Source organism: Rhinatrema bivittatum, chromosome 1 (genome assembly GCF_901001135.1).
Source record: "Rhinatrema bivittatum chromosome 1, aRhiBiv1.1, whole genome shotgun sequence".
NCBI lineage: Eukaryota > Metazoa > Chordata > Amphibia > Gymnophiona > Rhinatrematidae > Rhinatrema > Rhinatrema bivittatum.
Window position 1 is genome coordinate 310,933,074 of NC_042615.1, and position 25,361 is coordinate 310,958,434.

At 44.7% G+C, this 25,361-nt stretch overlaps 2 protein-coding genes across 3 annotated transcripts in view; both read left to right on the forward strand.

The window, feature by feature from the left end:
- Positions 1–11,921, forward strand: part of LOC115089250 (alcohol dehydrogenase 1-like) — a 60,958-nt gene extending 49,037 nt beyond the window's left edge. For both annotated transcript variants that reach the window (XM_029597374.1, XM_029597382.1), the window contains 2 exons: positions 5,746–5,884; positions 10,055–11,921. In XM_029597374.1, the coding sequence (XP_029453234.1) occupies positions 5,746–5,884; positions 10,055–10,079 (164 nt within the window). In that variant the 3' untranslated portion in view covers positions 10,080–11,921. The remainder of the gene's footprint in view (positions 1–5,745; positions 5,885–10,054) is intronic.
- Positions 11,922–24,263: 12,342 nt separating this feature from the next.
- Positions 24,264–25,361, forward strand: part of LOC115089262 (alcohol dehydrogenase 1A-like) — a 50,282-nt gene continuing 49,184 nt past the window's right edge. The window contains exon 1 of the mRNA XM_029597391.1: positions 24,264–24,653. Within this exon, the coding sequence (XP_029453251.1) occupies positions 24,636–24,653 (18 nt within the window). The 5' untranslated portion in view covers positions 24,264–24,635. The remainder of the gene's footprint in view (positions 24,654–25,361) is intronic.

The following is a 25,361-nucleotide window of genomic DNA, read 5'->3' on the forward strand; positions in this document are numbered from 1 at the left end:
CACCTAAATATTATATTTTCAGCCCCTGCTTTATAATTCTATAACCCTGGGGATCAGCTCCAGCTGAGCAGAAGTCTTTGGCAATGAGATTTCAGCAGCATGTGAACATAGGATTACACATACCCGGGAACTCTCCGGATTTGGCCCAGAGACTCTGGAATTCTGAACAAATTGCCGGATCTCCAGGCCAGCAACCGGAAACTCCAGGTGCCCTGTTACAGAAGCCCGGAAGAAAAAACAGCTGGAGCAGCGCAGGCCCAAAGGAGGAGGAGCAGCATCAGCACCCGTACTGCAGAATGACAAGGAGAAGCGTGGGGCCGCAGGGCAGGAGCGAGATGAACATGAGCGTAGCCCCTTCCCCGCGGGGAACAAGAAACTGCAGACTTAGGAAGAGCAGCAGTGTCTAGCTGCATTTGGAAAATGAAACAAGTGTGAACCTCCCCCATATTGTGGGCGGGGGACACAAAAATAACTCCACCTCTCAGCTGTGTGTTTAGGGACAGACGCATGTAATGCACCCACACAACTAAAGGGTCTCCCAGGGATGGGGAGGAGAGGCTGGAACGGAGAATAGAGCAGTATGTGAGAACATAAAACACACCTTATGTAGCTACAGCAAGTATTGCACATAAAAATCAGTGCATGCACAGTTACTGTGCATTAGGATTCTTATACTCTACAGCAAACACCAACAAATAGCATTATGATTAAAAAAAAGATTTTATTAACATGGAAAAGTGAGGGAAATTAGGTAGCAAGATATAAAAGAAAAATCACTAGCCTTACTCTGTATCTCAGTTCAATTCACTTGCAAATTACTTCAAACTCCTTGCTAAACTCTGGCCAGAATAATAATAATATAAGTTCTCAGTTAAGTCTCTCGTGAGTTCTGTTTTCTTTTTCTTTAGACAAGTTGCTCCACTGTGTGCTTGATAAAGGTGAGGCAGATGCTTGAAATCCTGTTCTCCACTCCATTAGGCTACAGCATCTACTTGCTTCAGGAGATAGGAAGCCCCAATTCTGAATAATTTTGTATCATCTGCAAATTTGATAATCTAACTCGTCATATTCCTTTTCAGATCATTTATAAATATATTGAAAAGCACCGGTCCAAGTACAGCTCCCTGAAGCACTCCCCTGTTTACCCTTTTCCACTGAGAAAATTGACCATTTAATCATACTCTCTGTTTCCTGTCTTTTAACCAGTTTGTAATCCACAAAAAAACATTGCCTACTATCCCTTTTTAGTCTTTTTAGTTTTCTTAGAAGCCTCTCATGAGGGACTTTGTCAAATAACCTTCTGAAAATCCAAATACACTACATCAACTGCTTCACCTTTATCCACGTTTATTAAAGCCTTCAAAAAAATGAAGCAGATTTGTGAGGCAAGACTTCCCTTGGGTAAATCCATGTTGACTGTGTCCCATTAAATCATGTCTTTCTATATGCTCTGTGATTTTGATCTTTAGAATAGTTTCCACTATTTTCCCGGCACTGAAGTCAGGCTCACTGGTCTATAGTTTCCCGGATTGCCCCTGGAGCCCTTTTTAAATATTGCGGTTACATTGGCCACCGTTCAGTCTTCAGGTACAATGGATGATTTTAATGATACGTTACAAATTTTAACTAATAGATGAAATTTCATTTTTTAGTTCCTTCAGAACTCTGGGATGCATACAATCCGGTCCAGGTGATTTGCTACTCTTTAGTTTGTCAATCTGGCCTTCTACATCTTCCAGGTTCACAGTGATTTAGTTCAGTTCATCTGACTCATCGCCCTTGAAAACCATCTCTGGAACCGGTATCTCCCCAACATCCTCATTAGTAAACACAGAAGCAAATAATTCATTTAGTCTTTTTGCAATGGCCATATCTTCCCTAACAGCCCCTTTAACCTTTAGGTTAACTAAGGGTCCCTTAAACTCTCTCACAGGTTTCTTGCTTTGGATATATTTTAAAAAGCTTTTATTATGAGTTTTTCCTCCATGGCCAACTTCATTTCATATTCTCTCTTAGCCTGCCTTATCAATGGTTTACACTTACCTTGACAATGCTTATGCTTTTCCTATTTTCTTCAGATGGATCCTTCTTCAAATTTTTGAAGGATGTTTTTTGGCTAACATACCCTCTTTCACCTCACCTTTTAACTATGCCGATAATCATTTTGCCTTCCTTCCACCTTTCTTAATGCATGGAATACATCTGGACTGCGCTTCTAAGGTTGTATTTTTAAACAATGTCCATGCCTGTGTACACTTTTAACCTTTGCAGCTGCACCTTTTGGGGTAGATTTTAAGAAAGTGCGCCTTCGCGTACTTTTGTTGGCGCACCAGGCGCAAACAAAAGTACGCTTGATTTTAGTAGATACGCGCGTAGCCGCGCGTATCAGCTAAAATCCAGGATCGGCGCACGCAAGGCGCCGAGCCGTGCAGCCTGCCGCCGTTCCCTCCAAGGCCGCTCCGAAATCGGAGCGGCCTTGGAGGGAACTCGCTTTTACCCTCCCCTCACCTTCCCCTCCCTTCCTCTATCTAACCCACCCCCCCCCCCGGCCCTATCTAAACCCCCCCTACCTTTGTCGGGGGATTTACGCCTCCCGGAGGGAGAAGTAAATCCCCGCGCGCCAGCGGGCCACTAGCGTGCTGAGACGTGACCTGGGGGCGGTTCCGGAGGGCGCGGCCACGCCCCCGGACCGCCCCGGGCCAAAACCATGCCCCCGGGCCCGCCCCCGAAACGCTGCGTCCCGCCCCAAAAACGCCGCGCCGATCCGACACGCCCCTGACACGCCCCCCTCGAAAAACCCCAGGACTTACGCGAGTCCCGGGGCTCTGCGCGCGCCGGTAGGCCTATGGAACATAGGCGCACCGGCGCGCAAGGCCCTGCTCGCATAAATCCGGGGGATTTACGCGAGCAGGGCTTTTAAAATCCGCCCCTTTAGTTTTTTTCTATTTTCCTCATTTTATCAAAGTTTTCCTTTTGAAAATTTAGTGTTAGAGCTGTAAATTTACAAATTGTCCCTTTCATGTCATTAGTTCAAATTTGATCATGTTATGATCACTATTGCCAAGAAGCCTTACCACTGTTATCTCTCTCACCAAATCTTGCATTCCACTAAGAATTAAATCTAAACTAGTTCCCTCTCATAGGTTCCTGAACCAATTGCTCCATGAAGCAGCCATTTATTCCATCCAAGAACTTTGTCTCTAGCATGTCCTGATGTTACATTTACCCAGTCAATATTGGGGTAATTGAAATCTCCCATTATTACTGCACTGCCAAATTGGTTAGCTTCCCTGATTTCTCTTAGCATTTTGTCATCTGTCTGACCATTTTGGCCAGAAGGATGGTAGTATACTCCTCTCACTATACTCTTACCCAACACACATGGGATTTCTAGCCATATAAATTCTACTGAGCATTTAGTCTCCCGGAGGGAGGGGGTGTGACATAAAGTGTCACACCCCCACCAAGTTGATCCTCCCTATAATTGTGATATAATTTGTACCCTGATATAGTACTGTTGCATTGGTTATCCTCCTTCCACCAGGTCTCAGAGATGCGAATTGTCCCTATTTTATCATTTACTACTATACACTCTAACTCTCCCATTTTACTTCTTAGACTTCTGGCATTAGCATGCAGACATTTCAAAGTGTGTTTTTTGTTTCTATTAACAACCTGCTTTTCAGTTGATAGGGATAATTTGGAATTCTTTAGCTCAGGTGATTCTTTATTTCTAGTTTAAAAACTGTTCTATCTCCTTTTTAAAAGTTAGTGCCAGCAGCCTGGTTCCACCCTGGTTAAGGTAGAACCGTTCTTTTGGAAAAGTCTCCCTCTTCCCCAAAAGGTTCCTCAGTTCTTTACAAAACTGAATCCCTCTTCCCTGCCCCATCATCTCATCCATGAATTGAGACTCCGGAACTATGGCTGCCTCTGGGGACCTGAACGTGGAACAAGGAGCATTTCAGAGAATGCCACCCTAGAGATTCTGGATTTCAGCTTTCTACCTAAAATCCTAAATTTGGCTTCCAGAACCTTCCTCCCACATTTTCCTCTGCCATTGGTGCCCACATGTACCACAATAACCAGCTCCTGCCCAGCACGGTCTATAATCCTATCTAGGTGACGCATGAGGTCTGCCACCTTCGCACCAGGCAGGCAAGTTACCATGCCCACCAGCCACCCAGCTATCTAAATTTCTAATAATTGAATCACCAACTATGATGGCTGACCTAATCCTTCCCTAATGGGCAGTAACCCAGGGAGACTTGTCCTCAATGCGAGAGGACAATGCATCACCTTGCTTTGACTTCGGACTGGACTTTGTCTTTTGCTTCTTGGTGCCTGTCACAACCCTTGCTTAGACTTTGACCACAAACTGCACTGCCTGCCACAACCCTTGCCTGGACCTTGACCACGAGCTACACTGCTTGCCATGACCCTTGCCTGGACCTTGACCACGAGCTATGCTGCCTGCCATGACCCTTGCCTGACTCTCAACTTGAGTTATTCAGTTATTTCGGACCTGGGCCTAAGCACTAGCTTCATCTCTACGACAGAGCTTCCATCGCTGCAGAGGCCCCACCTAACTCCAACTGACCCCGGCAGTTGGAGTTAGGTGGGGCTCAACTTAAGGGGAACATAGGCTGGTGAAGCTCCAGCTGGGCCTCTGCTCTTCATAAGCCTTGCCTTCCGATGGTGAGGACCTGTAGGCTCCTCCCCACAGTTAGCGTCAACTCCCCCTCAGTCCAAGGGTCCACAAACATAAACAAATCCTCTGAATGTCCCTGCAACTAAATCAGCCTGATACTGAATATATGCAGATACTATTCTAAATACTCTCCAGCCGGAGCCTCTCAGATTTCCAAAGATGAGCTGGGAGATGGTAGAGCCTTACGCACTCCTGGCGGCATTTAGTATTGCTCTGATAGCAACGTAACGTATACTAACAATATTGCTGTCAAAGTCCTAAAGAGCCGCAACGTTTGAAGCATACATAACCAGCATTGTTGGAAATGTATAACACTCTGTTTCCCAACTCAACCTTGGGAGTTTGGGGGCAAGGGGTCCAGGTTGATCAGAAGGGCAGAAATATGGGCTTCAGATGGGGTGAGGGGCAGGAAGGGGCACAGAACTTTTTTATTTTATCTGTTGGGAGGAGGCCTATAGTTGCTATGGTCTGCAACTTGTTTTAATTATTTTGAGGGGATCAGGTGATAGACTTTTTTTTTTTTTAATTATTTTGAGAGGTTAGAAGGATGGAGGATCAGGCCTGCATGCCTGCTAGTTTTAATTATTTATTTTTTTAACTTAACCGGTATAGTCAGTTAGTTTTATCATTATCCAGATTAGGTTACCTAGACAATTTTAGTTGAGTATACTCAGCAGGATGGCTAAAGTTTTCTGTACAGCTTTAGCCAAGTATATTCAGTGGGAGGTTTGTCTTGCTGAATATTCAGCTATTGTTGTATGCATAACTTTATCTCTTGCTGGCTTGCTAAATATGGACCTTGTCTATTTCTACAATTTTTCTATTAGCAATTGTATATTAAAATCTGTGAACCTGAGTTGATCCTACAGAAATCTATCTAGATTTGCAAACTCTGTAGGAGAGGTGTTTTCTGCTACATTGAAATGGTACTTTCACATTTAACAACCACTGTAGTATAGTATGAAGTCACTTCAGCTATAGTGCAATTGCTTTATGCTTTTTTCTAAATTCTCTTTATATAATGTTTCTTTTTTCAGGCTGGAAGAGCAAGGATTGTGTCCCTAGGCTGGTTTCTGATTACATGGCAAAGAAATTTAACCTGGATGGACTGGTGACCCACACTTTGCCTTTTGACAAAATCAACGAAGGGTTTGAACTTCTACGTACAGGGAAAAGGTGAGACAGTCTAAGTGGACCTTTCTTATGAAAAAAATATCTTGCTGCCTGCCTACTAGATTTTGTAATTTTTAGTATGTAACCCTTAGTGGGGTGTATTAAGTCCCAAAGGCACACGATCTTATTTATCCCTTCTGGGGCTGCTCCGGCTAATCATTCACTCCCATGCTGACTCTTATTCCCTGGGGGGGGGGAGGGGGGGACACAACTCTTATTATGAGAGGAAGCTCTCACTTATGGCCCAGACTATGAAAGCTGGTTGCCAGCGTATGTGTGCTGTATTTAAAGTGCTTCTCATGAGCAGGGCCGGTGCAAGGGGATTAGGCACCCTAGGCACTTTCTGCCTTGCATCACCACCCCCCCCCCCCCACTCCCCCGGTCATGGCGACAGTCACAGCCCCGACTCCTACCTCTCGCAAGTAGCAGCGGCCCCCACATGGCTCGTGAGCGGCGGCGGCGGCAAAGAGGAGTGGAGATTCGAATCCCCACTCCTCTTTGCCGCTGCCGCTTGCGCCCCCTAATGGTCAGCGCCCTAAGCCCAGGCCTGGCTCGCCTAGTGCTTCCGCTGGTCCTGCTCACGAGGTGAGAGGCTGTAGCAATAATTAGCTAGGACCATGCCTGGGTGTTTAATTTAACTTTCAGAATCAGTAAACTTTTATTTTAAGTCCATTTGTCTAAATTGATGAGTGTACATCTGACTGTAGTTACATTGTTTCCCTCTTTGTAGGTAGGTGTCCTGATTACAGGCCTCTGGGTAGAGCCCATGGTGATTTTAAATGCGCATAACTCTTCCAGCAGCGGTCCCGTGGAATTTTAGCGAGAGGGTTCCCTTTTAACTGCTACCTTTAGAGATCTTCTTTCCCGTGGACACCCAGCCTGTCCTGATTTCTTAGGTGGAAATACACTTCAGATCTCCTTCTCTTGTACGTTCTTCCTTTGGCTGTGCTGCTACTTTGTTCCTCAGCTGTTATTTCAGGTATTGGAAAAATCTGGGGACCAGGCTATTAATCTTGCACTGAAACCCCAGTGGGGAAGGGGGATCCAAAAACGTCCCCACTACTCTTTAGTTCCAAAAAATACTTTGTCTTAATCTGGAAATCTTCTCTGCCCTCACTGTCTTTCGCAGCAGGATTCATCACTGGTGCTTGCCTACCTACAGGCCGATACAGTAAAGTCCGCGGGAGAGCGGGCGAACGCCTGCTCTCCCAGCGCGCGCACCGGCCACTTGCCGGTGCGCGCGATTCAGTATTTAAATTAGGTCCGGCGGTAAAAACGGGCAAAAGGAGGCGCTAGGGACACTAGCGCGTCCCTAGCGCCTCCTTTTTGACAGGAGCGGCGGCTGTCAGCGGGTTTGACAGCCGGCGCTCAATTTTGCCGGCGTTGGTTCTCGAGCCCGCTGACAGCCACGGGCTCGGAAACCGGACGCCGGCAAAATTGAGCGTCCGGTTTTCGACCCTACAGCCGCGGGCCGAATTCAAATTTTTTTTTTTACTTTTCGAAACTTTCGGGATCTCTGACTTAATATCGCCATGATATTAAGTCGGAGGGTGCCCAAAGAAATTAGCGCCGACCTTTGCATGTTGAGGGCGCTATTAGGTTCGGCGGATTGGACGCGCGTTTTCCGCCTCTTACTGAATAAGGGGTAAGGGAAAACACATGTCCAGTGGCGGGTTAACAGTGCTCTCCGTCGGAGTGCACTGTACTTTATCGGCCTGCTAGTGAGTAAAGTAGGATCTCAGGTCTTTGGTCCCCTGAAGAGAGCCTCTCTGCCCCAAAGCAGGATCAGGCTTTAAAAGTCTATCTCACTGTAAATTATAAGAAGGACCCTCTGGCAGGGAGTGCACGGTGAGGTATGTCCTCTAAAAGAAAACTCCTTTGGGCAAGGCTTGGAGGCCCTACCAAAGTGTGGAAAAAATACATGTTTACTCTGCAGCTGCTCTCTCTTAACTAAATCCCCCGAGTCTTAAAATGGCAGGGCTAAGTAACACCGAGTCACCCAATCAGAACCTCTAAGTGGGAGGGACTGGAGAGTATGGATGGCTCCTATCTAAGTGTGTTCTAAGTATCTAGTGGCCAGACCCAGTCGGGGTGCCACAGTATAGCATAACAAATCTACAGGCACCTCTTTAAAAGTAAATCTTATTTTTATAACAGTTTTCTTTAGCCATGTTCTATTCCATTAATAGAAGTTCATGCTATTCATTTCATTGCCACAGTTTAAAATCAAATCCTACCTACTGCCCTCTTTTAATTATAAAGAGGTTGCCTATTAGTGTGTTGAAATAAAAGAACTAACTTGGAGGAAAGAACATTAATCTGATAAAGAGAGATGGTTCTAGAAGATATCAAGTTCCAGCTGCTCTTTCATGCTATTAATGGGTCCCTTAGTGCACTATGAACTTAATATTTCAGCTAAAATTGATTGTTAAGACTAGCACAGGGCAGTTAAAATTTCCACATGGTATATTTAACTGTTAATTACAGCTTCCTCCTTCTCCTTGCGCTGATAGGATAGTGCTGGAGGGAGGAAGAAATTGACATTGTGACACTAGAAGTCAAGCCTGGCCAGGACTGTGAAATAGCCTTTCCAAAGGCCTCTCTGCTGAGTTGAGGGTCTGAAAAGGCAGAGAGAGGTACTGAGCATGTTTTAGAAAGCTGGGGCCCTGAAATATTGTGTGAGAAGAATCTTGCAGTATATCAACCCAGAAATACAAAACAAACCATGCTAATAATTCCTAATTCATATTTCTGGTGATCCTTGCCTGCTTTGTCTCCCAATTGAGCACTGGAAATAGCCTTTGAAAAAAACGAATCTGTACTATTTAGTGAATAATTTATTCTTGGCGGCTGGAGCCATCCTTAAATTTGATTAGTTTTAAAGAAACTAGGACCACTTTATTTATTTATTTTTGAGTTTTCGATAATCGCCAATCAAAATGTCTAAGCGGTTTACAAATTATAACATCCAAAAACAATAAAAACAAATTTAAAATAATAATGACAGTAAAAAACATATTAAACCAACAGGATGTGACAAATACTTAAAAAATGAATCAATCAAACTAAAATAATAATAATAGTATTAGTAATACTAAACCCTATTATGTCTGCATATTATTGGCATAGGCCTGTGTGGTCACTGGAGCTTCAACTAGGTACTTGTTTCTTAGATAATAAAAACGAAGATTATTTATCTTTTAAATATGCTGCTATGATTTTAACAAAAATTATGTTTTCTGGTGTCTTGATATGATGGCTACCTCATTTGCTACAGCACTGGACGCAACCCTTGAAAATCTAATCAGTATTTAGGGAAACTACAAATCTCTAAGAATAAAGTATGTGGTAGAGTTTTATTTATTTACTGGATCAACCTCTCATTAAAACTTCCTTGATTTGTAAAGATTTCTTAATTAATGTTTTGTTTTTTTTTTAAATCAAATAAACAATTGATTCATTTTATTTTTGTCGTGTACAATATATAGAGACGGCTTTAGAAATATAACACAATTATTCAGATGATTTACAGCATCTAAATAGAGCAATCAATTGCAGACTTGCACAGGCTTCACCAATACACAAATGCTAACAGCTACCTAATCCCAATTACTCAAAACCAGGCCTATAATCCCTTAACAAAATTAGGAGTTGTTTGTTTTCTTACCATTTCAACTTCTTGCAGATTTACCCAATTAGATAAAGAGATCCCTATCTTCAATAAAACTGCACTACCTGTCATATTTTAAACTTGCCCTTATCTGGACTTTGGCCTATCTGCCTTCATTAAATAGTTCCTCCTCCATGAAGCATACATTATATGTAACTGGATAGCATTATGTACATCTTATAGAGATTATATAAATGTTTGGTAGTAATCATAGCAGTAAAAATCCAATCCCTTTGAAGAAGCCCATCTGTAATAATACACATAGACTTCTCAGAGTTTGAAGGCAATCATTTCCACCTTGTGTCTCATAAGGCCCTGTGGCATTAGGGAGGACATACTATTCCTGCAGTGCTACTGCTTATACACAGTCTGAAATGTTGGAATATATCACATGCAAATATTGTTAAAGACAGGGAGGAGGGTTCTTCCAAGATACAGGCTATGCTAGCTGCTACTGTATATATTAGCTAATACATGTAATGTATCATTAACTCTATTTTCAGTATTCGCAGCATTCTGGTATTCTGAAGATCTGAATTTAACAATGGAAGTCCAGTACCTGGAATATAAGCATCAATCTGCTTCTCCCCTAGAATCTGTATCATTGTGATTTCACACTATGGAACACTGATAGCTCTAGAAAATGTGTTAGGTAATTTTAGCATCTCAATAGTTAATGTGAACAAAGTTAAAAGCATTTTGCAGAACAATGTATTCTCCTGTATGCATTGACTTTAGGCCCAATGATGAATATTCTAAAATTAATTCTTCAGTAATATTTCATAACATTTCTTTTTCATCGGCTTTTATTTCATTTGTTTATATATTTTAATTTGTGAGAATTTTATGTTTTAAATTTCTGGTTCAACCCAGTAAATCAGTCTTGTTACAAAGGTTATAAAAATCCCTGTGTCTAGCTCAAAGTTAACTTGCACATCTCAAATGCATTGCAATTAACTGCCCCAGCTTAAAATAGTACTTTAGCCAGTTCTTAACACTGATCAGATGCCACAAAGATGGTCTCACCCTCTCATTCTCCGCTGCAGTCAGGTCACCCTTCTGCAGAATCCAGGTCCTGTATTGGCACGGAGGGCAGCCAGTTGGATCTTCGGCAGGCAAATGACAGGTTAACACCATCATCTCAGGGCGGCAGACCCAGAGCCTACAGATGCCTCTGTGAGCTATGCAGGTAGAAGACAAGAATGAAAACTGGCTTGGCCTATAAGGGCTTAGGCAAAGATGAGATCAGCAAGTTCTCCAGAGGTAATGGAGCAGTGCAAAGCTGAGCAGGGAGCCCAGTCTCGAAGCTTAGGCTTAAACTTCGTAAAAGTCTTGGATGCCAAGTTCACTGGTGCGAAGTTGGCATAGATGGCAGCAAATGCTGCCAATCTATATGTATTAGTAAATTTAAGTTGGGGGTTTGAACTCCCCCATGTGAGAGAAAGAGATGGTGTGTATTTGAGCCTTTATAAGACCCTGCCACCATCTTAGGGAGTGGATTCTTGGTTCAGAGTTTTCCTGAGTTGCCCGCTGAAGGACAGCTCTATATGTGCAGTCTCTCTTTCGATTAATTTTTTGAGGAAAAGGACTCTGAGGGTCCTCTTTACAGACACCTCAGTAAATAGAGTAGAACAGAGTGTCTGAACCCTATTGTTCGTCCAGAGTTTGTTTGTTTTTTTTTAAACCTCTGTTTAGAGAAGGAAAATGTTCTACCCTTCCTTTCTCTCTCTTTGATTGCTCTACTTGAATAAGTTGGGTTTTTTTTCCTCTGATTTTTGTTCTATTGGGATTGAGCACTTTTTAGTGCCAGGGGCTCAGTTTCCAAAACATTGAGAGGCAGAGGTGTCTTTCTCCTAGAAAGAACCTGGGGAGAAGTTGTTTTATCACAGAGAAATGGCTTCCCATCCATTACAAGAGAGAAAGAGATACTAAGGTATTTTTCAAGAGTTGTCACTATTGACTTAGGAGGAGACTGCCCCTTTGCTACTTCCAGAAGGAGATCTATGAGAACAGAGAAGACTTCAGAAGAGGTATGAGAGTTGGGACTTTTCATTTAGATTAGTAATTGGGACTTCTAATCTGACTAGTCCACAGTAGATAGAATCTGTTACAATTGGGGAGATTGAGAGGTTTACACTCTTAACTCTTAACTCTTTCTAATAACTCCTTAAATTGGAGTTATTAGAAAGGTGAAGGAGCTAAATCATTAAGGAATTGGCTATTACAAATCTTAAAGACTGTTGCTGGAAGAGTACAGTCTCAAATTTATTTTATTTCAACCTGTAAAATTAAGTGGATTTAATAACAAGAGAGATGTACAGAACATTTTCATTCATTTGAACAAAAATCAGTAAAAGAAGTTGAAAACCACTCAGCTTCCAGTGTGTTTATTACTATAAGAAAGTGGTTCTCGACCTTTTTTCTATCAGGGCACACCTGAGAGATGAACCTCACATGTGTGAAACACTGAACACATGACCATCATGGGACTTATAAGCATATGCTCTGCATCCACAGGAATCCCCCGCTTCCTAACAATGAGTGCAGAGCAGAACTAAGACATTTTCCCTGTACAATTCACCATACAAAAAAGATATTCTGATTCTGGTGTCATCTCAATAACAATATTACAAACTTCCTCTACTACCAGGTACATTGTAAAATAATACAAAACCTGGAAAAAACAAACCCCATTCTGTACATGTCTATCAAACCTGCCATACTGAAGCAGCACTAACTCCAAGAAATGAAACAGCAATAGCCCTACCCATGAAAAGCTAGCAGTTCACCACCAGTGCAATATCATATTGAAAATACAGCAAACATGACTAATACAATCCCTACTTGCTAGTAAAGTACCTCACCTTAGTCACACACATGCAGAATACAGACAGACTTACCTTCACCTAATATAGAATAAAATACCAATGCGGACACAAAAACTGTAATGGAAACCCCAAGAAGACCTTCTGCATGCAGTGCAAAATTAGAGAACTAGAAACAGAAATATATTTCCTCCTACACTAAGTAAAGTTCAAAGATAGAAGAAATGTATATTCTCGAAACTAATGTATTATGGCTCTTGTACTCCCCTCCATACCCCTATCACCCTTCACTTCTCTCAACTACCCAATTGTCCCTTCACATGCTCATATCCCTGTCCAACATTCCTGACACTCCCCACCCCCCAACTTCTTCCCCTTGCTCCCTCTCTCCCCTGCTCAACTCTCCCTGCCCTTCCCTCTCCCCTTCCTTACCCAGCATACCTCTGACCCTCTTTCCCACTTTCTTGCTCTGACCTTCCTTCTCTCCAACCCAGCAGGCCACATGCCTCCATCTCTCCTCTCTACCCAGCAGCACTCAGCCCTCTTTCCTCCACCTCTCCCTACCCAGCAACTTCAGTCTCCTTTCCCCCACCCCTACCTATCCAGCAGACTCCTGACTCCCTATCTTCCAAGACCTTCCTGCCCAGCACATTTCCCCCTCCTCCTGGCTCCCAGCCAACATAAGCTTTCAGTTCAATCCAGAGTCTCCCTCCCACTTTACCAGCAGCAGATGAGAGCAAGAAGCATGGAGGAGAGGAAGAAGATGAAGCAGCAGCAGAGGAAGTCAACAGTGGAGCTACAGAGCACGTACCCCTCTTCCTCATGCTCCTGCTTTCATGTCCATGCCTCATCAGCCTCACTGCCAGGCCAGACAGAAAAAAATAAAATTTGTGTCTTGCCGGACCCATATGAACAGGAGCTGGTGATTAGGGATGTGAATCGTTTTAGGACGATTAAAATTATCGTCCGATAATTTTAATATCGTCTTAAACCGTTATGGAACACAATACAATAGAGATTCTAACGATTTATCGTTATAAATCGTTAGAATCGTGAGCCGGCACACTAAAACCCCCTAAAACCCACCCCCGACCCTTTAAATTAAATCCCCCACCCTCCCGAACCCCCCCCAAATGAGTTAAATAACCTGCGGGTCCAGCGGCGGTCCGGAACGGCAGCGGTCCGGAACGGGCTCCTGCTCCTCAATCTTGTTGTCTTCAGCCGGCGCCATTTTCCAAAATGGCGGCGAAAAATGGCGGCGGCCATAGACGAACACGATTGGACGGCAGGAGGTCCTTCCGGACCCCCGCTGGACTTTTGGCAAGTCTCGTGGGGGTCAGGAGGCCCCCCACAAGCTGGCCAAAAGTTCCTGGAGGTCCAGCGGGGGTCAGGGAGCGATTTCCCGCCGCGAATCGTTTTCGTACGGAAAATGGCGCCGGCAGGAGATCGACTGCAGGAGGTCGTTCAGCGAGGGTTCCGGCGCCTCGCTGAACGACCTCCTGCAGTCGATCTCCTGCCAGCGCCATTTTCCGTACGAAAACGATTCGCGGCGGGAAATCGCTCCCTGACCCCCGCTGGACCTCCAGGAACTTTTGGCCAGCTTGTGGGGGGCCTCCTGACCCCCACGAGACTTGCCAAAAGTCCAGCGGGGGTCCGGAAGGACCTCCTGCCGTCCAATCGTGTTCGTCTATGGCCGCCGCCATTTTTCGCCGCCATTTTGGAAAATGGCGCCGGCTGAAGACAACAAGATTGAGGAGCAGGAGCCCGTTCCGGACCGCTGCCGTTCCGGACCGCCGCTGGACCCGCAGGTTATTTAAGTCATTTGGGGGGGGGTTCGGGAGGGTGGGGGATTTAATTTAAAGGGTCGGGGGTGGGTTTTAGGGGGTTTTAATGTGCCGGTTTTGCGATTTTTCGATTTTTCACGATTTTTCACGATATTTTACCCCCCCAAACGGCAACAATACGATTCCCTCCCCCTCCCAGCCGAAATCGATCGTTAAGACGATCGAGGACACGATTCACATCCCTACTGGTGATATCTTGTTCTTATCTGGGTGAAAGACGGGAATAACCTCCCACTGGGCCAGGAAGAGGAGAAGGAAGCAAGAGTAGCTTCCTCTCATACAAGGAGAAATCAGTCAACTCCTGTCCAGACTAATGAGGAAAGAGCAGCCTTCTGCTGGGACAATGACATACCTTCCGTGACTTCGTGATACACTAGTGTGTCCCGACACACCTGTTGAGAACCACTGCTATAAGAGATTGCAGAGATTATCCATGCTGTATGCCAAGGGACCTAATGGGCTGTAAACCTGGGATGCATGCAAAAGGGTCTTGACGTGATGCTTCCCCCCAGAGGGAGTCCTGGACCACTCACAGGTAGGATCTATCTTGGAAAATTGTTGCAAATAGGGCCAAATCTTTGATTGTGTGCCTTTAGGTCCAGCATTTGGGATCTATCCTCCCCCAGAGGTTACATATAGTTGCATATTCTCAAGGAGAGGATGGCACGAGTCAGAAGACATCTGGTGAACAATGCTGGGTTGTTTGACTAGATACAAAGTTTTTCAAGGCCAGAAACTCAGCAAGTTTGGGTCCAGCAGTACCAGGAAAATTATAAGATGATGACAAATTGCTCAATATGAGAATAAGACTTACTTCTCCTCTGCACAGTTCCCACAGGCATTCATATTAAAACTGCAGAGTCCATCCACCTTCTGTTGCTTAGGCCTGCAAAGTCAGGTTCAGTTACACACTACTTTTAGGGTGACAAGTTTCCCTGGACTTTTAGGGACAAACCAAACACAGGATACAGGACAAGCGCACATACGTTTATCTGCATATTGGGCAGTCAGTTTTGTAACCAGGTATTTTGGAGGGTAACACACTGTTTTACTGATTTATGATTTCCACAGGACTAGTCTTTCACTGTAATTCCCCTTTAGAGGTCCAGAATGAAAATTTAGGTCCCCTCGATGTTAGGAATTTCCCATTTTGGTGGGATAATCTCTCCCACTTCAGTTGAATCCTAAAGCAAATAACTGTTGTTGTAATCTTCTGGTGGAGGTCCTGGAAATATCAAAATCTTCCCCCCTCAGGTTGTAGTAGGCTCCAATAAGTCCAAGAAAACAAGTTGAACTTGTGAACAACACGGAGCAATATAGGCTTGTTTAGTCCTCTATCTGTAACACTATGTATCTAAGCCTTTTCCCCAGGTACAGCTGTGAGAGTTGATGAGTTCAGTAAAGAAGTCACAGAATTCAGCTAGGACAGAAATAAACCTACAATGCCAGTCCAGGGGTTTCCAAAAAAAAAAAAAAGTTTTTCTTTTTTTAATCAAGCTATAGGCAGGGCCGGTGCAAGGGGATTAGGCGCCCTAGGTGAGTCTTCTCCCTTGCGCCCCCCCCAAATTATGCTGCCACCCCCCCGGTCTCAGTCCTGACTCCTATCTCATTCTCGATCACGCCCGCTGACTGTGTGGTTTTCTGGGTCGCGAGCAGGTTGGGCACTGCTTGCGGCCCACCAAATCTCCACTCCTCTTTGCCACCACTTGCGGCCCCGTATGGCTCACACCCAGTGGCACACTTAGGGTCTCCGGCGCCCGGGGCCAATGCATGTGTGTGCCTCTCCAGCATCCCCCGTAATCCTTCTTGTACTAATGCTTAAGGTCACAGAAAATCAGTGGCATCAGAAGAATTTTTTTTTGGGGGGGGGGGGCAGAGCCAAAATGACATTTCTTCATCACACCCACCTCTATAGCATGGATCCTGCTTTATAACTGGTTATTAAAAAAGTGTTAATAAAAAAAGTCCAAAGGGTCTTCTGCGTAATTTTAAAAAGCTGGCCAGTTTCATATTTCTAGTAAAACTACTATAAAATTATTTGATAGCCTCATTCAACTAATTCTATATGGATTATGAGAGTGAAGTCTGGAATATATAGGAAGGGACAGAATGTCAATACAAATCCTGCACCTCCAGTTCTGTAACTTTGTGCATCCACTGAAATTCCCCCAAACAATGGAGCTTGGATGTTTCCCTTACAGCTCATCATACTAAAAGATATTTTCAAATTCTGGTGTCAACTCACAGTAACAGCAGCACAAACACCTTCCACAGCCAGGCACATTGTGAACTAACACAAAACCCCATAAAAAAGACACTCAAAATCTATACTGCAATCCCATCATAACATAACAGTAATAACACCAAGGACTCAAAAAACAAAAACCCTGCCTGTGAATAAGCAAGAGTAAATATTACATTGGGTCCTAGAATACCAATACACCACCTACTGAGGAAACAAAACAAACCAGATTGCTATAGATCCCTATGCTAGCAGAATTTCTCATCATGGTCACACACACAGTGCAGAGACAGAACCTCACCAAATACAGAATACAAAATAAAGGAGCACAAATTAGGAAAAACTGAAATGGAAACCCCAAGAAGCCAGATTCTGTGTATTAACAATGGAAAAACAGAACCACCTTTCCTCATAAAACAATAAAATCAAGAAACATAAAGCATCAGTTATAATAGTAAAACCATACTAATAAAAGAATATTTTAAAACTACTGATAAATAGAATTTCTATTTATTAAAATCATATACATTTTTTACAATTTCCCAAACACCAAGAAAATATTTCAAAACAGCACATATATCAAATAACACCCAATAATTAAAACTAATAAGGATTTTAAAAAGCCCCTGCTGTCCATACATGGGAGCTCTTGATTTCCAGTCACCCTGATATTGTCCAGGATTAGGAGGTTATCCTCTCTCACACAGACTCACATGTCCATTCTCTCTCACACATATACTGTCGCATACATACATATTCATGCTCTTATACCCAACTAACACCTCTCGCTCTCACAGACACTGACACACTCTCAGGCTGTAAGACACTCTCTCCCCCTCCACACACACCCCCCACACAAACTCTTACTCCCCTGGATTTTCTCATATACACTCATGCTCTCACTCTCACTGGCTCCCTTACATACACACAAACACACACACAGGCAAGCTCCCAGTCATTTTCACACACACACTGACCCCCAGGCAGGCTCCCATTCATTTTCACACCACTCCCTCCCCATCCCCCAGGCATGCAAATATTCATTCTCACACACAGACCCCCAGGCAGGCATCAAGTCATTCTCACACACACATACACCACACACAGGCCGGCACCTATTCTCACATATACAAACCCCAGGAAGACACCCATACATTCTCATACACAGACACACCCTCAGGCAGGCACACACTAAAGGCAGACCCCCCCCCCCCCCTTTCTTTTGCCAGCAACCTCAGAGCCTCTCTCATTCCTCTGCTGCCAATGTCACTGCTGCCGAGAGGCTATTGGGGAGGCGCTGATTGCTGCTATTGGCACTGAAGCCCATTCTGTTGCCTCCTCTGTGCAGGCCCCGTGGGCTTCCACTTCCTCCATGCTTATCTCGTACTTTGTGAGATCTGCATAGAGAAAGTGCTACTCTTGCACATTACCAAAGATTACATGTGCCAATCAGTAAAAAGTATTTTTTTTTAACATTTGCTGTCTGATCTTAGTTTTCTAATCGGTTGGTCACAGGCTTTTTTTTCCCATCTTCCCTTTCTTATTTTTTTGCCAATTCCTTTTATATTGTCTTTTTTTCTATTTCTTTTCTCTCCATCTGTCTTCTTCCCTCAAACACACAGTCAGGTTCTCATTCTCATATGCTTTCTCTCTCTCTCTCACACACACACACACACACAGACTCTCACATGCTCTCTCTCATACAATCATTTATACACACAGTCTCTCACTGGCACATGCTGTCTGACTCTCACACACATAGGCTCTCTCTCCTTCCCACATGCTGTCTTGCTCAAGCACAGGCTCTCACTGTCACATGCTGTCTCTCTCACACACACAGAGGCTCTCACATGCTGTCTCTGCAAACATTCAGTTCCTCACTCCCACACACAGTCTCTCAACTCACTCTCACACATAATCTCTCAACTCATCTCATACACACACACATACACACTCTACAGGTCCTCAGCCTTTCTCTCACCTCTGGGCCTCCTCTAGGTCGCCGCAGGATGGGCTCTGCAGCGGCCCTGATCTTCTCAGGCCGCCCGCAGTGTGGGATCCGCGGTGGCGGCCCTGCTACCAGGCCTCCTCCTCTTCTCAGGCCGCTGCAACTTGGGATTCGCAGCGGCCCGTAAGCACTGCTCCTCTTCTGCATGCGGCTGATGCTCCTTCTCTTTCCTGCTCGTGTGGCTTCGGCAATATTTTTCTTCTGGGGCCGCGCAGGCAGGAAGGAGGAGGAGCACCTGCAGGTTTAGATGTGACCTTTTCTTCAGGCCGTGGTGATGTGAGCTCCACCATGGCCCTGCCGATCTTCCTACTATGTGTATCCGGCACACAGCACAACAGTAGTTCACTGCTCAGCCGCCAGTGGGATGAGATCCACCGGCGGCCGCATGAGCCTTCATGTCGGCCATCAGTGGCTTGGCGCCCTAGGCCCAGGCCTAGTTCGCCTAGTGCTTCCACCGGCCCTGGCTGTAGGCCTTCTCTGCACAAAACATGCGATGCACAGTCCTAATGTTCCAAAAAGAATTGAAAGGTTGGTTTTTTTTCAAACAAGTTATAGGATGTAAAGCAGTTCTCTCCCTGTAATAGCCTGCAGGCTTTTCCCAGCACAACAAACTGTCTCAGTCCAGGGTTCCCCCCCCCATTCCTTCCCTTATCCTAAAGACTAACCTATGAGATAAAAAATGGTGTGTCATGTTTTAAAGCCTGAGTGTTTACAAATTATTAGAGATGTGAATCGTGTGATCGATCGTCTTAACGATCGATTTCGGCTGGGAGGGGGAGGGAATCGGATCGTCGCCGTTTGGGTTTTTAAAATATCGTGAAAATCGTGAAAATCGAAAACCGGCACACTAAAACATCCCTAAAACCCACCCCGACCCTTTAAAATAAATCCCCCACCCTCCCGAACCCCCCCCAAAATGCCTTAAATTACCTGGGGTCCAGAGGAAGGGTCCCGCTGTGATCTTCCACTCTCGGACCTCCGGTGCTTGTAGAAATGGCGCCGGCGCTACCTTTGGTTTTTCCGTACGGAAAAACGATTCGCGGCAGGAGATCGCTCCCGGACCCCCGCTGGACCCCCAGGGACTTTTGGCCAGCTTGGGGGGGCCTCCTGACCCCCACAAGACTTGCCAAAAGTCCAGCGGGGGTCCGGAACGACCTCCTGCAGTCGAATCGTGTTGTCTACGGCCGGCGCCATTTTGCGCCGCCATTTTGCGCAAAATGGCGCCGGCCGTAGACAACACGATTCGACTGCAGGAGGTCGTTCCGGACCCCCGCTGGACTTTTGGCAAGTCTTGTGGGGGTCAGGAGGCCCCCCCAAGCTGGCCAAAAGTCCCTGGGGGTCCAGCGGGGGTCCGGGAGCGATCTCCTGCCGCGAATCATTTTTCCATACGGAAAAACCAAAGGTAGCGCTGGCGCCATTTCTACAAGCACCGTAGGTCTGAGAGTGGAAGATCACAGCGGGACCCTTCCTCTGGACCCCAGGTAATTTAAGGCATTTTGGGGGGTTTCGGGAGGGTGGGGGATTTATTTTAAAGGGTCGGGGTGGGTTTTAGGGTTTTTTTAGTGTGCCGGTTTTCCCGCCCTCCCCTTTCCCCTCCCCCTTCCCCCAATTTACGATTTTTTGACGATAAATCGGGGGAATTGTTATTGTATCGCGGCTCTAACGATTTTTGACGATTTAAAATATATCAGACGATATTTTAAATCGTCAAAAAATGATTCACATCCCTACAAATTATACCTCCTGTAAAAGCACAGTTGGGATTGGTTAAAACAGCACATTTCTATTTAGGTCACCTACATGCCGGTAAGAATTCCACACTATCACAACTAAAGGTATGATATTGGTGGCCTAATATGGCTAAAATGGTACAGAGTGTACTACCTAAATGTGAACCTTGCTTATTGGCAACAGAGAAGGGCAACCAAAATGATAAAGGGGATGGAACAGCTCCCCTATGAGGAAAGGCTAAAGAAGTTAGGGCTGTTCAGCCTGGAGAAGAGATGGCTGAGGGGGGATATGATAGAGGTCTTTAAGATCATGAGAGGTCTTGAATGAGTAGATGTGAATCAATTATATACACTTTCAGATAACAGAAGGACTAGGGGGCATTCCATGAAGTTAGCAAGTAGCACATTTAAGACTAATCGGAGAGAATTCTTCTTCTCTCTCTCTCATGTGCGCACCTCACCGAAGCCCTCACACGGCTCCATTTCCACCCAGCGCTACTCCGCTCTGACCAATGTACTCTCTTGCTGTCCGTCAGAACCGCGGGTCTCTCTCTCTCTCGTGCGCGCCTCACCGCAGCCCTCACACGGCTCCATTTCCTCCTGGCGCCGCTCCGCTCTGACCGACATGCTCTCTCACCCGCGCATGCGTGGTAAAGTTGCTCTGTATTGAGCATTTGCGGGCCGTTGGTCAGAGCCCATTTATAAAGTAGATTATTTATGCTATCTTTTTGGCACTGTCTTTTTTACCCATGTTGCTACTATAACTTCCAATAACAATTCTCTAATCATCTACTGTACTTGCCATAAATTATTTGTAAACTGATGTGATATGTAAATCGAACATCAGTATATAAAAACAATGTATTGAAACAAACAGTACAAGAAAGAACTATACGTAATGCAAATAAATAAACACATAGGAGCAAGCCCATTAATATACATTATGAGAAAGAAAAGAATGATCCACTGATCTCCACATTGCAACCCAATAGCAGACTGCTGCCACTTTTTCAAATTTATAGTACAAATACTATTCCACCAAAAATGAACATTCAAAATAGTTGCTGTTTTTTTTCCAATTAGCCAGAATCAACTGTATGGCAATTGATAGAAAAAAAAAAATCTAGCAGTTTCACCTTCGGGTATGGAAGTTCAGGTTGAATTGCGAGTGATTTCATTACAATTAAGGCTATAAGTTATAGGGCTACTAATGTTTGACATCCAGGATTCGATCCCATATCTTTGCCAAAAAGAACATGTAACGGCACAATACAAACGAAGATGGGAAAATGAGGCCTTAGTTACTCCATACAACCAGCAATGAGAACTTGAAAGGCTGCTTTGTGCAGGGTCCAGAAAGCACAATATGCTAGAAAAAATAATGATTGGGTTATATGTAATTTTCCAATAAGACTCCCATGAGAAATCATCGGGTAATGATAATTCATGGGCCCAAGCCTTTTCCAGACCTATACTGAGGAAATTTGGCTTTATTAAATACTGGTATATATGAGAGGCAATATGACCTGAGGCAAAACTGAATTTAAAAAGATGCAGCTTCTTTGCTGTGGGGGAAGGGGACGACAATACAGACAGGACAGGAACTTTCCTACAGCAGTGCTGGAAACCTAACTCAATGTCTGACCAGCAGCAAAGTTTCCTGTGCTAAGAAAACCTGCGTTAGGCCAAGTGCACCTCTCTGCGTCGGGGACTAATGCTTAATGCCCTCATTTGTATGGGCATACCTGAGAATTCTCTGGATTTGGCCTGGAGACTCCAGAATTCTAAAGGAATTGCCGGGTCTCCAGGCCAACATCAGAAAACTCTGGGTCCTGCTGCAGAAGCAGACCCTGGAAAAAAAAAAGTCACCAGGCGTGCGCTGAAGGGAGATTGGGGCTGCACAACCCAGGAGGAGGAGTGTGGGCCCCATGCTGGAAGGAAGAGACCCTTTGAGCCATGTGCGGGAGGAGGAGGAAGAGAATGGGCTCCACGCTAGAATGAAGATGAGTTGCGAGTGAACCCATGCAGAACAAGGAGCACTTCCCTCCCCCCACCCCGAAAAAGAAAGATATCTATTGCCAATGCAGCTGCAAGGAGGAGCTATATTGGGCCTATGCAAGGGAAGTTGCTTGAAGGAGATCTGTCCACCCTGGAAGAGGAGTCTGCTGTCATTGGTAGATTTGGGGTGAGGACTGTGTGTGGAAGAAGGAGAGGAGTGCGTGCATGTGTGTGTATGTATGTGGAAGAAGAAGAGAAGTGAATGTGCATGTGTGTGTGTGAGAGTGCATGTATGCATATGATAGCAATTTTCTCAGTGGAAGGGAGTGGACAGTGGAGTGCCTCAGGGATCTGTATTGGGACCCTTACTTTTCAATATATTTATAAATGATCTGGAAAGAAATACGATGAGTGAGATAATCAGATTTGCAGATGACACACAATTGTTCAGAGTAGTTAAATCACAAGCAGGTTGTGATAAATTGCAGGAAGACCTTGTGAGACTGGAAAATTGGGCATCCAAATGGCAGATGAAATTTAATGTGGATAAGTGCAAGGTGATGCATATAGGGAAAAATAACCCATGCTATAATTACACAATGTTGGGTTCCATATTAGGTGCTACAACCCAAGAAAGAGATCTAGGTGTCATAGTGGATAACACATTGAAATCGTCGGTACATTGTGCTGCGGCAGTCAAAAAAGCAAACAGAATGTTGGGAATTATTAGAAAGGGAATGGTGAATAAAACAGAAAATGTCATAATGCCTCTGTATCGCTCCATGGTGAGACCGCACCTTGAATACTGTGTACAATTCTGGTCCCCGCATCTCAAAAAAGATATAATTGCGATGGAGAAGGTACAGAGAAGGGCTACCAAAATGATAAGGGGAATGGAACAACTCCCCTATGAGGAAAGACTAAAGAGGTTAGGACTTTTCAGCTTGGAGAAGAGAAGACTGAGGGGGGATATGATAGAGGTGTTTAAAATCATGAGAGGTCTAGAATGGGTAGATGTGAATCGGTTATTTACTCTTTCGGATAGTAGAAAGACTAGGGGGCACTCCATGAAGTTAGCATGGGGCACATTTAAAACTAATTGGAGAAAGTTCTTTTTTACTCAACGCACAATTAAACTCTGGAATTTGTTGCCAGAGGATGTGGTTAGTGCAGTTAGTATAGCTGTGTTTAAAAAAGGATTGGATAGGTTCTTGGAGGAGAAGTCCATTACCTGCTATTAAGTTCACTTAGAGAATAGCCACTGCCATTAGCAATGGTACATGGAATAGACTTAGTTTTTGGGTACGTGCCAGGTTCTTATGGCCTGGATTGGCCACTGTTGGAAACAGTATGCTGGGCTTGATGGACCCTTGGTCTGACCCAGTATGGCATCTTCTTATGTTCTTATAGAGAGAAGTGTGTGTGTGAGTGAGAGAGAGAGAAAAAGGGAGTGCATGAGTGTGAGTGCATGTATGTGTGTGGAAAAGAAAGAGAAGTGAGTGTGCATGTGTATGATAGAGGGAGAGGAAGTGTGTGTGTATGTGAGAAAGTGCATGTATGTATGTGTGTGAGTGAACATGTGAGTGTGCTATTGTGAGAAAGTTTGTGGGCATGCTGCTACCGCCCGCAGACCGCATAGTTGTACATGCACATTTTACGCACATAAAACTCCTTTCTGCATCTGCAGTAATGTTTGCATGCACAAAATCGTGCATTCAGTTGATCGCACTTTACTATATGGGCCTGTGGAGCAAAAGAAATCCAGCTGGTGAGCAGTCTTGGAGGATGGCAGTAGCAGGACCTGAGAGGGGGAAGGGGAAGAAGCAGATAAGGGCGTTTTGCCTGCTTACGTGGGAGTGGCAGCTGTAGCAAGAAATACCTGTGGAAACAAGAGGGCTCAGTTAGGCTACCTCCCCTCTGAGCTTGCTTTTAATACTTGAAGCTGCTACCCTGCAGAACCCACCACTGAAGGGTTAATAAATAGACCTATTTTAAAGGCGGACTCCGGGGCAGTGCATTTCCTCTGCCCTTTTCTAGAGGGGACTGAAGTTCACCCAGTTCCTCTGCTGTCCTAGATAGATATAAGAGCTTCCTGCACGTTTTAATGAGAACTATAATCATTCCGTGGCTCTCATTATACCTCGTTTTAACAGCGTTTATTATGGTTTCTTCTTCCTCCCGGCAGCAATTTTTTTTTTAACAGAAATGTTAGCACATACTATATTCCGTCGCTCTACCCAAACACCCCTTCCATCTAAACGGGTGGGCTGACCCGCGTGTTCATTTTTAACTCCCCTCGTCCCTAGCCAATTGGAAGGAGCAAGCCATGGAGTGGGGGGGGGGGGGGGGGGCAGGTGTATGTCGTCATCGCTGTGGGACTCTGAGCCGCCTCTGCTGCTGAAGTTTTGTGACAGGTCACGTGGGAAAGAAGAGCAACATGGAAACCTCTGGGAAAGTAAGAAGTACTTTTTTAGACGGGTACATTAATGTTTAGCAGTTTCTGGTTTAAGTAAAAAAAAAAAGACAGAAATATTGCAAGATGTCAGTGAAGTTACATCTGCCCTCGCTGTGATGTACGTACACCCCTCCCCCTGTTATTTGTAAAGCTCCGTTCTTGCTGGTTCGATTCATTACTTGCTCTCCTTCTGCCGTTACGATAAGGCGTGGACGCATCTGCCAGCTGCACTTAGTTCCAGAAGATGCAGTTGGTTCGTGACGTGATTGTAGCAGAATTAGGATTACGCTGCCGGGCGATGCAGCATGCAGGGTCACTTCGGATATCTTTATGTTTTTGTGTGTTAACGTACGCATTTGTTAACCAGTTAAATCCAGACTGCCCGAATCAGAGTATAATAATATCTTTCATCCTTCAAAATGCCACATTAGGGCTACAGCTGCAGCAGGAAGAATGGCTCCATTTCCCTTCCGTGCACGGAAGGAACGGCTGATGAACTCTGCATTAACATTTTGTGGAAGGTTTTGTAGTATCCAGTTCTACACTTGTTATTTCTTTTTCTCACATGGAGGCATTCTGCAGTTTACCTGCAGGAAAGGATCAGTGAAGAGTTTTCAAGACCAGTGCAAGGGTATTAGACAGCCTAGGTTATACCTTACTCAGCCATGCCCACCTTCCACCCCTTCCACACACAATTAAAATTTCTGT